Genomic DNA, 12,474 nt, shown 5'->3' with positions numbered 1-12,474 from the left:
ATTAAATGAGTTATTTGTGTTTTCATAAGATGTTGCACGCAATCATATCTGTGCCTAAATCTTCTGAAATGTGCATTATACAATTACACAAGCCATAAACTATTCATAAGACAAGGACCATGACGAAGCATATACACGGCATATCAGTATGTGAATTTAAACATGTTTATGTGTGTGTATCTATGATACATGTTATTGTTTGTGCATTATGACGCTGTTGGCAAGTGTTGTCGCGTGATGCAACAGCTTGGAGCTCAATTCAAATTTCCCTGCAGGACAATAAAAATATGTTAAATTATATATTTATTTCACTTTTTGTTAAACTGATATACAGTATGTTATTGTTTGTGCATTATGACGTTGTTGGCAAGTGTTGTTGTGTGATGCAGCAGCTTGGAGCGCAATATAAATTTCCCTGTGGGACAATAAAAATATTTAAAATATATATACAGTACCAGTCAAAAGTTTGGACACACCTTCTCATTCAACTACTTTGAAGAATGTAAAGTATAAAACATATGCTGGTTTGTTGAGCATCTGTTTGTTTACCACATAATTCCATATGTGTTCCTTCATAGTTTGGATGTCTTCAATATTAATCTACAATGTAGAATTTTTTAACAAAATAAATAAAGAAAAACAATTGAATGAGAAGGTGTGTCCAGCTTTTAACTGGTACTGTATGTTATTGTTTGTGCATTAAGACATTGTTGTCGTGTGAATATGAATTTCCGTGGGACAATAAAAACATTTTAAATATATATATTTATTTCACTCTTTGTTAAACTGATACACCTCAGAGACACATTGGATTTCATGGATGCCTTTTTTATTAAATACAGATGTTTACAGTCTGCTGCCAAAGCACAAATGATATTTCATGATTGTTGTTAGGGGTTTCAGCGCCATCTTGCGGTAACTGTGGCAGCGCTGACGCACGTCACGTAAAAACCCGGAAGCGGAAGTAGCTCAACATGTCTGCTAGCGTCTCCTGCGTCTGAACAACACGGGACTCGTGGAGAATGGCGGACGGTGGCGTGGACGAGCTGTCCCAGCTTGAGTACTTGTCTCTGGTGTCCAAAGTGTGCACGGAGCTGGACAACCACCTGGGGATAAGCGACAAAGATTTAGGTGAGTAGTTTGTGGCTAACTAGCTTGTGCTAAGTAGCTAAGCTGTTGTTAGCTTCTCAATGCTAACCCATGCTAGCAAACATTAAATGTGTTGTTATTGGTTCGCAGCTGAGTTTGTCATCGACCTCGCGGAGAAACAGCCCACCTTTGATGGGTTTAAAGCTCTGCTGCTGCAGAATGGAGCCGAGTTCACTGTGAGTGCAACACAGAATGCTAAGCTAAGGTGGCTAAAGCTAACATAAACAGTGAGCTGACTGTGGTTGTGTTTGTAGGATTCTCTGGTGGGTAATCTGCTCAGGCTCATCCAGACCATGAGACCTCCATCCAAGTCCTGTACCAGCAAAGGTAAGACAATGAAACCACTCATCTGAAGCATTAATATTCTGTATTTAAACATATCAACCCTATTCATGTTTGTTTTAATGTAAACAATTCAGAATGGGATTGCTTAAATACTGTGTATCAGTGACTTGTATTTGTACTGTGTCACTGCTACATAATCTGTAGCAATACAATAGTTATAATAGATTCTGTCTGTATATATATATATATATATATATATTTCAGTAATATTTCAGTTACTTTTTTATTGCTCATTTGCTTATTTATAATTATTTTTGATCTTGTTTATTTACTATGTCTCTTGTTTGCTCTATCCTCTATGCTGCTGTAATCCTGTAAATTTCCCCTAATAAAGGATTATTTTATCTTATCTTCCCTTGTGCCATGGGACTAATAAAGGAAATTATTTCTCTGCATTTAACCCATTATTTTATCTTATCTTCCCTTGTGCCATGCCATATGTTGTTACCTTATATATTCATCAAAACTACATCTAATGAATAACTGTCCATTTTCAGTCTCCGAGGTTGTGGTCAAGCCGAAGACGGAGAAGGACAGGATGAAGGAGCTGTTTCCTGCGCTGTGTAGAGCAGATGATCCGGCTCCAAAGGTACGTTGCTTTAACACATAATCAGCCCTCCATAACCAGGCCCCCTGCTACCTCACCGACCTGCTCCATCACCACAGTCCGTCCCGTCGGCTACGCTCCTCTGATGCCAACCTCCTGTCTCTGCCAGTCAGGACCAAGCACCGGACATGGGGCGACAGAGCATTCTCCTCTAACTCTCTCCCCAAAAACATCCGAGACTGCAATGATCTTTCAATGTTCAAATCAGAAATCAAAACTCACCTCTTAAAAACTGCTTTTAATGTCTGACTAATGCTGCGCGTTTTACGTTTTTAGTGTGTAGCTTTTAATGCGTCTTTGAGTACTCTGAAAAGCGCTCTATAAATAAAATGTATTATTATTATTATTATTATTATTATTATTATTATTATTATCAGTTTGAATTGAAATGCAACTTGTACCAATAATGCAAAGCAAGATTTGAGATCTGTAAGTCAAAGGACTTATTTATGAAAATATAACAATAAACCACCTTATTTGGCAAATTAAACGGGTTGATATGGAGTAGAGATATGCAAAATTTAAATTTTGACACTAGCCTGCACCTTGCCATGTGTGCATTCTCAAAGTAACTAAAGGAATTCATGCACCAGTGATGACTAACATGCATATAATAATGCAGCATTCCATAAGTTAATTTGATAGGAAAACTAAACACAGATGATGCTTCTGTGCTGATAATTGTTTTGTTTGACTGACTCTCAGAAGCTACTCGACGAAGATGATGTGAAGGTAGCAGCTGATGCCATGAAAGAGCTGGAGATGTTTCTGCCCAGTGTCAGCGGGGAAGACCCCAAAAGCAGCAAGAGCAGGTAAGATGACTGACAATGGTCACATTTTTATATGCCACCTTGAAAAATAAAGTTTACATGCAAGTGGATAAAAAATTACACAACCATCAAATATGCATTTCTACCATTAAGTTTACTGTATGAATTCAACCCTTTTTACGTGATATTTACTTTTATCTACTTTTCATACTTATTCTAGCAGGTCAGAGAAGAGCCGACGCCACAGCCGAAGTCGCAGCAGAAGCAGAGAAAAAGACAGACACAGAGATCGGGACAGAGATAGAGACAGAGACAGAGATCGGGATAAGGACAGGAAAAAACGGCATCGCTCCAGGTCCAGGTCTCGCTCCAGAGATCGGGATCGGCAGAGAGATGGCGACAGAGACAGAGATCGCGGCAAAAGAAGAGATAAATCTTCCCGCTGGTCTGAGCGCTCACCCAGTCCCAAGAAAGACCAAGACAAGGACTCTGATCGCTGGAAGGACAAACATGTGGACCGCCCGCCACCGGAAGAACCTTCTGTTGGTGACATATACAACGGCAAAATCACCAGTATCATGCAGTTTGGATGCTTTGTTCAGCTGGAGGGATTAAGGTCAGTATTAAGTAGGAAAAACTATTTCCCCATTTTTAAGGTGATGGTGTCATGAAATATTATGACAAGCAATCAAAGCTTAATTTGAAAACCTCGATATAAAGCAAAAGAACATTCAGTACATTCTTAGCATTAAGTCACAAGCGCCATTAATACAACATTGACCTAACTTCAGGGTGTGGGGTATTGATTACTATTTACATAAATTATGTAAACTGAATCGCAGGTGCATTCCTATGATGTATGTTGCATACCTTGAGCACAGTTACCAGGAAGGAATTGCATCTTTCGGGCCGTTATTCTGTTAGTTAAATTAACCATGGTGCTCTGTTTTTGTAGGAAACGATGGGAGGGTTTGGTTCACATTTCCGAGCTGCGTAGAGAGGGCCGTGTGGCCAACGTCGCTGATGTCGTCAGCAAAGGACAAAGAGTCAAGATCAAGGTGCTCTCATTCACCGGCTCTAAGACCAGCCTCAGTATGAAGGTAAGAAGAACAGCGTTTACTTATTGTACAGATTTCTGTCAAGTTAGTCTGAAGAAGAATAAATTCTTTAAAAGTTATGTGTGTGCAGATTTCTTCGTGTGACCCAGGTTGGAAAATTGAGAATTAGTGCTTAATTGATTTTAAATGATATTTGTGTGGGTTTTTTAATTTAATCTGATATTCCCTTTCTATCCGAGCAGGTAATTGTTTCAGCTAGTGAGTCATTATCGTCTAAATTGGTGATTAAGCTGTTCTGAATTTCTCATGAGATATTTGGAGAGTATATTGTGAATTTCATTATGGGGTCTTCTCTCAGGGTAGACTGTTAGCCGCTTCATTTTCAGCATGTAAGTGGCACTAATTTGTTCTTCCTTTCTTCGCCAGGATGTGGACCAGGAGACAGGAGAAGACCTGAACCCCAACAGGAGGAGGAACGTAGGCCCGGATGGAGGGGATGAGATCTCCATGAGGAACCCCGACAGGCCGAGCAACCTGAACCTGGGCCACCCCCCCGAGCTGGAGCAGGACGACACCCTGGAGCGCAAGAGGCTCACCAAGATTTCTGACCCGGAGAAGTGGGAGATCAAACAGGTGGGTCTTTATACAGAATCGCTTTCAGCACACATAACCCCAAATTTTAAAAATGATTTTTAATACTCCTGCTATTTGTCTGCCCTCAGATGATTGCTGCCAACGTCTTGTCCAAAGAAGAATTCCCTGATTTTGATGACGAGACCGGGATCCTTCCTAAAGTTGATGATGAAGAGGGTAAGAAGTCAAACTAAGTACATTTTCATCAGCCTCAGTTGTACTTTGTGTTGAGTGCTAATTAGTAAACAATATTATGCTAACACGCTAAACTAAGCTAGTGAACAAAGTGAAAATGGTACCTGCTCAACATCCGCATGGTGGCGTTAGCATTTAGCTTGAAGCACCACGGTGTCAAAGTGAAGCCTAACAGAGTTGTAGACTCTTTTAATGTCCTCCTTTGTGATGTATGAGACTTGTGGATGAGTTGTACTGTTTGCTAAATGATGTTGTTCCCTGCTGTTACAGATGAAGATTTGGAGATTGAGCTGGTTGAAGAGGAACCCCCGTTCCTGAGGGGACACACCAAGCAAAGCATGGACATGAGCCCCGTCAAGATTGTCAAGGTAACGCATATGTCTAAACACGTCATCACATATTTTTCTAAATAAACAGAAAGACTTGCTTTTGACAATTAAGTTAATTCCATCTGATCTGTCTGTGTCAATTTATTTGGGGTAAATATTTAGTAGAACAATTATTAGAAAAGAAAGAGAGTTCTTGTCCGGTAATACAACTTGTTTATCTAACAGAGCTGTAAACCAACATGGCATCTGTAGCCTAAATAAATGTGAACTTGAGTGATACCGTCCTGTGTCTCCCTCCGGCCGCAGAATCCAGATGGCTCTCTGTCTCAAGCCGCCATGATGCAGAGCGCTCTGGCTAAAGAGAGGCGAGAGCTGAAGCAGGCTGCACGAGAGGCAGAGATGGACTCCATCCCCATGGGGCTGAACAAACACTGGGTTGACCCGCTGCCAGACGGTAAGAAACCCATTAGATGTGCACATTTAGAGAATTAGAAGTATGATTCATCAAATCCCTGAGTAGACATAAAACATCTGCCAGCTTGGAATTTCCATATTGATTATCTTATCCTCTCTCGTTAAGTTTTATTAAGAGTGAGTGTGTGCGTGTGTGTATGTGTGTATATGTGTGTGTGTGTGTGTGTGTGTGTGTGTGTGTGTATGTGTATGTATGTATGTATGTATGTATATATATGTATATATATATATATATATATATATATATATAGTTTTATCTTTGCTTTTTGCACAATCTATTCCAGTGCCCTGCTTTATTAAAACCACACTATGAGTCATACCTGCTCCATGATGGCAGGCAGCACCCTCAGGCTCGCCAGCACTGGAGATAGTTATCTAGCTTCCTGCAGCTCCATATCTGGCCGGATGGAATAGTATTGACATGGTTCAGTGTTCTTACATGCCCTTCATCGGCCCAGACAGTTTCCTGTCATAACCATGCAGATCGGATGTGATCGGATTTTACTTGAAGCATTAAAACACAATTTTTACGTTATTATCAAACGCTTCGTCTCCTCTTTTTACAGTCGATGGACGGCAGATTGCAGCCAACATGAGAGGCATTGGCATGATGCCCAATGACATCCCAGAGTGGAAGAAGCATGCTTTTGGAGGCAACAAGGCCTCGTACGGAAAGAAGACCCAGCTCTCCATCCTGGAGCAGAGGGAGAGCCTGCCCATCTACAAGCTGAAGGAGCAGCTCATTCAGGTTCGTCACAGCTAAACGACCAAACCCAGAGGGACACCTTTCTCAGATTTAGTTGGATTCTTCCCTTGGGAGTTTATAAATGATTCTGATTGAATGTGATTCATCCTTTATAAGAAGCAGATGTGGATGCGTCTGTACATTTATGCTTTGAGATGTTTTGAATGGAAACATCTGCCAAATGCAAAGTACCAGATTTCTTTATGATCTAAAACAACCCTTACAGAAATGTGGCTGAAGGAAAATATACAGTACCAATGCCACAGTGCAGGTGGTTGCTACTTCTGTTGTGTCATTACTTTTTTTTACCCATGTGCATTTGATTCTTTTCAAAACAAAGATTTTGATGCAACTAAAGTGCCAATTTGTAACATCTGGTTTGTGTGTTAATCTTTCACAGGCTGTTCACGACAACCAGATCCTGATTGTGATTGGAGAAACTGGGTCCGGTAAGACCACACAGATCACTCAGTACCTGGCGGAGGCTGGTTACACCACCAGGGGGAAGATCGGCTGCACGCAGCCCCGTCGTGTGGCCGCCATGTCCGTGGCCAAGAGAGTCTCTGAGGAGTACGGTTGCTGTCTAGGTCAAGAGGTGAGTGAAGGTGGTAAAATCACAAAATGTATTCCTGTAATGGCTTAGTTAAAGTTCAAGATGGCTAATTTAAATATTTCTTGCTCTAGGTGGGTTACACCATCCGTTTTGAGGACTGCACCAGCCCAGAGACGGTGATCAAGTACATGACGGACGGTATGCTGTTGAGAGAATGTCTGATCGACTCCGAACTGGGCCAGTACGCCATCATCATGTTGGATGAAGCTCACGAGAGGACAATCCACACAGATGTTCTCTTTGGTTTGCTCAAGAAGGTAAGCAGGATGAGCAGAGGCTTTTGTATTCATACATAGATAAGTAAAAGAGATGCTAAGTGTTCTTTTTCTATCTCAGACTGTAATGAAACGCACAGACATGAAGCTGATTGTTACATCAGCCACACTGGACGCCGTGAAGTTCTCTCAGTATTTCTACGAGGCGCCCATCTTCACCATCCCAGGAAGAACTTACCCCGTGGAGGTTCTCTACACCAAAGAGCCCGAGACAGACTACCTGGACGCCAGCCTCATCACAGTCATGCAGATTCATCTGACCGAGCCTCCAGGTACGTTCTTGAAAACACACAGTTGTTCTTTTCACCAGTTGACCCAAACATCAGTCCATGTCAGAATCCAAACTTTTCCCTCGTCCTTTATCCAGGTGACGTCCTGGTGTTTCTGACTGGACAGGAGGAGATCGACACCGCTTGTGAGATCCTGTACGAGAGAATGAAGTCACTGGGGCCGGATGTTCCTGAGCTGATTATTCTGCCGGTTTACTCTGCTCTGCCCAGTGAGATGCAGACCAGGATCTTTGACCCGGCACCCCCCGGCAGCAGAAAGGTGCCCATATTTAACAGGAGTCTTTCAATCATAAGTGAAAATGCTTTTTATTAAAGGCATAATGTTTTCCGTATTTAAATGTCTAAAAACAAGTTCTGTTTTTACATCCCTAATGTTTCCAACAATTTTCAAACATCTTATCCCCCTCCCATGATCCCACGCTACTTTACCATGTCACCAAACTCTGTCTTTTGTTATGTTTGATTGAGAAACTCTGAGCGGCAAAACTTTCAATTGCAAAATGTTACTTTACCTACACATTAGCTTTATCTATTATTTTTATCTTTGATATCTTTCTTATTGTATAAATGGTCATTTTTTTGGTATGAAATGTTCTGCAAAATATTCAGTAAATAGTCTTTGTGTTATATCTTATATATATCATCAACTGGCACCTTTATAGAAGTTTTCTTTAAAGTTTTCTACTTCTTATAGTCTTAGAAAAAACACTTTACAGGCTGATATATATAAAATGCAATAAGAGAAAGTCTAGACTGAGTTAAATTTAGTGTATATATTTTTCTTTTGACAATTTATATTAATATTTATTTTCTCCTCATCAGGTGGTCATTGCCACAAACATTGCAGAAACATCTCTGACCATCGATGGGATCTATTATGTCGTGGATCCTGGCTTTGTCAAGCAAAAAGTCTACAACTCAAAGACCGGCATCGACCAGCTGGTGGTGACTCCCATCTCACAGGTACAGTACATTTCTGATCTACTTCATATTGCAGGAGAAGAAAACTCAAATGCTTCCTGATATTTCATCAATGACTGAATTATTTTTAAAATGTCTGTTTTGACCTTCAGGCCCAGGCCAAGCAGAGGGCGGGTCGAGCCGGCAGAACGGGCCCAGGGAAGACTTACAGGCTGTACACAGAGAGAGCCTACAGGGACGAGATGCTCACGACCAACGTGCCCGAGATCCAGAGAACCAACTTGGCCAGCACTGTGCTGTCTCTGAAGGTAAACAGTTACTCTGCAACCACCAGCCTACGCTTTGTTCTCATCCTACACAGAGTGTGTGCGTTGAGTTTGAGCACCAGGTAGAAACGTAGTAAAGGAATGGAGCTGGTATATATTTGGAGACCACAGAGGAGCCTTTAGACAGGAACTTATAGGTTTTAGTATATTTCAACCTTCCTCACAACGCTGAAATGTTCTGCAAAGATTCTGCCTGTTAGAGTGAAGTCACAGGTCAGTGTGTGTACAGCCATTTGGAAGCAGCAAATGTCTGCATGTTTCTATAAAAGTGACACTTTATCAGTTGAGTGCAATAACTTAATGTCTTAATAATTAAGACATATAGTCGCATAAGTATCTTAATATTTCTTATTGTCATTATTTGTCATTTGTAATCACAGTTGTAAGATCATATTTCATCAAAGAGAATTATCCTCTTGCTTACAGGGTTTCATTGTAGCAGCATTGTAAGGAAATAATGTGTCAGCTTAACTTTTCTGAAGGTCTTAAAGTTTAGGCTTTAGTTGCCACTACAAACATAATACATTTGTATCGTCTCTTATACGTTTGTTTCCTCCACCAGGCCATGGGCATCAATGACCTCCTGTCCTTTGACTTCATGGACGCTCCTCCCATGGAGACTCTGATCACAGCCATGGAGCAGCTCTACACTCTGGGAGCTCTGGATGATGAAGGCTTACTCACACGTCTGGGGAGAAGGGTGAGTAGAATATTCTTTCACTTGGTGGCTTCCTTCAGCCGCAAAGATGAAGAGAATAAATCTACATTAAATCACATTTATGCACTTTGTAGTTTGACTGAACAAATAATGTATAATGTAACGCATCTTTTCTATTATGCCTTTCACTTCCCCCTTGTCTTCATTTTTAAACATTGCTCCAATTATTTTTCTTTTTTGCATCTGTCTTCTAGATGGCTGAGTTTCCTCTGGAGCCCATGCTGTGTAAGATGTTGATCATGTCGGTCCATCTGGGCTGCAGTGAAGAGATGCTCACCATCGTCTCCATGCTGTCAGTGCAGAACGTCTTCTACAGGCCTAAGGTATGTCACCACGAAGCCTTATATTTAATGTGACTTACTGCATTTATTTTTTGTTCTTAAAAATATACTTGAGTTTATTTGTTCTCTTTGACAGTTTGTCCACTCATCATTTTACCTTTTTATTTTCCCAGAGTAAAAATCCAATCATACAGAGCCTTAATTATTTGTGTGCACAAATTGATTGGCCAATATTGGTTCCAAATAGTTTAATTAGTGGTATCTATAAAAGCCAATCAGAAAGGCCGATCAGATGATGCAAAACACGCAAGAACGTTTCTTTGAGAGTTGTCGGTTCATGGCGGGACGTCACACATACAAACACACCCACACGATGCCTTGATCGGCCCCAAAAATCCTGATCCAAGCACCCCTTTATTTTATTTCTCATTTGTTTCTCTTTCTCTTCTTGTGTTACAGGACAAGCAGGCCTTGGCTGACCAGAAGAAGGCAAAGTTTCACCAGCCTGAGGGAGACCACCTGACCCTGCTGGCCGTCTACAACTCCTGGAAGAACAACAAGTTCTCCAACCCCTGGTGTTATGAGAACTTCATCCAGGCTCGCTCCCTGCGCAGAGCTCAGGACATCCGCAAACAGATGCTGGGTATCATGGACAGGTAGGACTATCAGGATAACATGTCAGCAACTGAATCTAACATAATAATATTGGTTTTGTTTCTCATGAACCTCCAACATGCTCTCTTCTCTTCAGACATAAACTGGATGTGGTGTCTTGTGGTAAAGCGACAGTACGGGTCCAGAAAGCCATCTGCAGTGGTTTCTTCAGGAATGCGGCCAAAAAGGATCCTCAGGAGGGCTACCGGACCCTGATAGACCAGCAAGTCGTATACATCCACCCCTCCAGCGCTCTGTTCAACCGACAGCCTGAGTGGTACGGCCTCACCTCAAAAAATAAAATGTCTTTTCATGATCATTTCCAAATGTTGTTCAGCCTTTTTGACGTCCTGCCTCTCTCATCCTCAGGGTCGTGTACCACGAGTTGGTGCTGACCACCAAGGAGTACATGCGGGAGGTGACCACCATCGACCCGCGCTGGCTGGTGGAGTTTTCTCCGGCCTTCTTCAAAGTGTCCGACCCGACGCGCCTCAGCAAGCAGAAGAAACAACAGCGCCTCGAGCCTCTGTACAATCGCTACGAGGAACCCAACGCTTGGAGAATCTCTCGCGCTTTCAGACGCCGTTGAAATGCGTGACGTCACAGATGCAGAACAAAAATCTTTTGACAGTGATGATAAAGTTAAATGCATTGACCTGCAGCGGCTCTGGTGGCTGGAGTGCGTTACATCACAACTTCAAGATTCACTCCTTTTTACATTTGTACACATTGTACGTTTTCCCCCAGAAGTTCTGACATTTATCTGTCTAGGTGGGACTTTTAGTGTCATATTAGGAAACGTGGAACTACTATTTTCATAGCACTAAAACGGGAACAAAAAGACACATCTCTTCTTTGAGACAGGAGTTTAAAAGTGAATCTTCAAAACAGTAGACCATTTATTCGACTGTACATTTGCATTAGCATAGATTTATGCCCAAATAAGACCTGATCCTAATGGAGTCTTTATGTTTCCCTCGTCAATACTTTTCAAACCTTAAGGATGTTATGGGGTAAATGTTTGATAGATTTTGTACTACAGCTTAATTAGCTTTCAGTCACTTGTTGGTGTGTCGAAGACCGTTGCTTGGCTATACTTACCAGTGGAACTATGAAAAAATGTCATTAAATGCAAGATTTTTTTAACCTCGGATTTTGTTTTTATTGTGAATTTTATGTAGATACCATATCGGGCTGGGAAAGTGAACAAAATATAAATATTAAATATACACTTACAACATTTAAAATGTTAAGTAAATTTCTGAGTATTATCAGCCAAATGCATACAAAGTATTACAATTCAAAGCACTCGCTAAACAGAAAACTGTAATCCCTGTTCGGATTATTTAGCTTTATCTTAATGTTGCAGCTGGTTGAAAGAGATAAATGTTAAACTTTTTGGGTTGTTGAATGCAGTGGGGGAAGTACTTAAATAGTTTGCCTAAGTAGGAGTGAAGGAATACGGTTTGTCCTGCATTCAAAATCTATAAAGTAGAATTTGGACAGTCATTCTGTCACAAGAATGTCAGGCTTTTAAAATGATTTACAAAAGTACAAAAGTATTCATATTAAAATATACCAGAAGTAAAAGTATCATAGAAACTGTTTTATTTTTTACATATGTAAGTACTCATGCAGAATTGCCCATTTTATAAGAATATGTTAAGTTACTAGATTAAAATAAGTGATGTATTTATGTAAACATCACTATACATTATATACTCTATACTACTATAAATTATTAGTTTTTTAACAAATAATTAAAAATGTAGAACAGATATTGGATGCGTTTCTCTAACTAAACCCCTTTTTTCAGCTGTAAACCAACATATATGGGTCCAAAGTTGTATATACAGTACCAGTGAAATACATCCAGGATTGTGTTTTATTGTTAATGATTTTTAAGTAGATTGAGACATCCAAACTTTTACTGTATATTTTGATACTTTTACTTAAGTTACATTTTGAATGCATGAGTATTACTACACTTTTTTAATATCTGAATACTTCTTCCACCTCTGCTACAACAAAATACGGTTGTTTTTTTTTGTAAAATTGTAAATTTATTTTGCATATAAAAGCAGACATTTT

At 40.5% G+C, this 12,474-nt stretch overlaps 1 protein-coding gene across 1 annotated transcript; it reads left to right on the top strand.

Annotated features, from left to right (window-relative positions):
- The first annotated feature begins 926 nt into the window (after nucleotides 1–926).
- On the top strand, nucleotides 927–11,534 carry LOC129090965 (ATP-dependent RNA helicase DHX8). Its single transcript, XM_054598363.1, has 23 exons — nucleotides 927–1,131; nucleotides 1,240–1,325; nucleotides 1,404–1,476; nucleotides 1,992–2,083; nucleotides 2,807–2,913; nucleotides 3,092–3,487; nucleotides 3,827–3,971; nucleotides 4,356–4,562; nucleotides 4,652–4,739; nucleotides 5,028–5,125; nucleotides 5,393–5,540; nucleotides 6,127–6,308; nucleotides 6,706–6,900; nucleotides 6,990–7,175; nucleotides 7,255–7,465; nucleotides 7,561–7,742; nucleotides 8,306–8,446; nucleotides 8,557–8,712; nucleotides 9,293–9,430; nucleotides 9,643–9,771; nucleotides 10,189–10,385; nucleotides 10,481–10,660; nucleotides 10,753–11,534. The coding sequence occupies exons 1-23, from the start codon at nucleotides 1,023–1,025 to the stop codon at nucleotides 10,970–10,972; spliced, it is 3,666 nt and encodes a 1,221-aa protein (XP_054454338.1). The 5' UTR covers nucleotides 927–1,022; the 3' UTR covers nucleotides 10,973–11,534.
- The last annotated feature ends 940 nt before the right edge of the window (nucleotides 11,535–12,474 follow it).

Source organism: Anoplopoma fimbria, chromosome 5 (genome assembly GCF_027596085.1).
Source record: "Anoplopoma fimbria isolate UVic2021 breed Golden Eagle Sablefish chromosome 5, Afim_UVic_2022, whole genome shotgun sequence".
NCBI classification, from domain to species: Eukaryota; Metazoa; Chordata; class Actinopteri; order Perciformes; family Anoplopomatidae; genus Anoplopoma; species Anoplopoma fimbria.
This window is presented reverse-complemented; position numbering and strand designations above follow the sequence as displayed.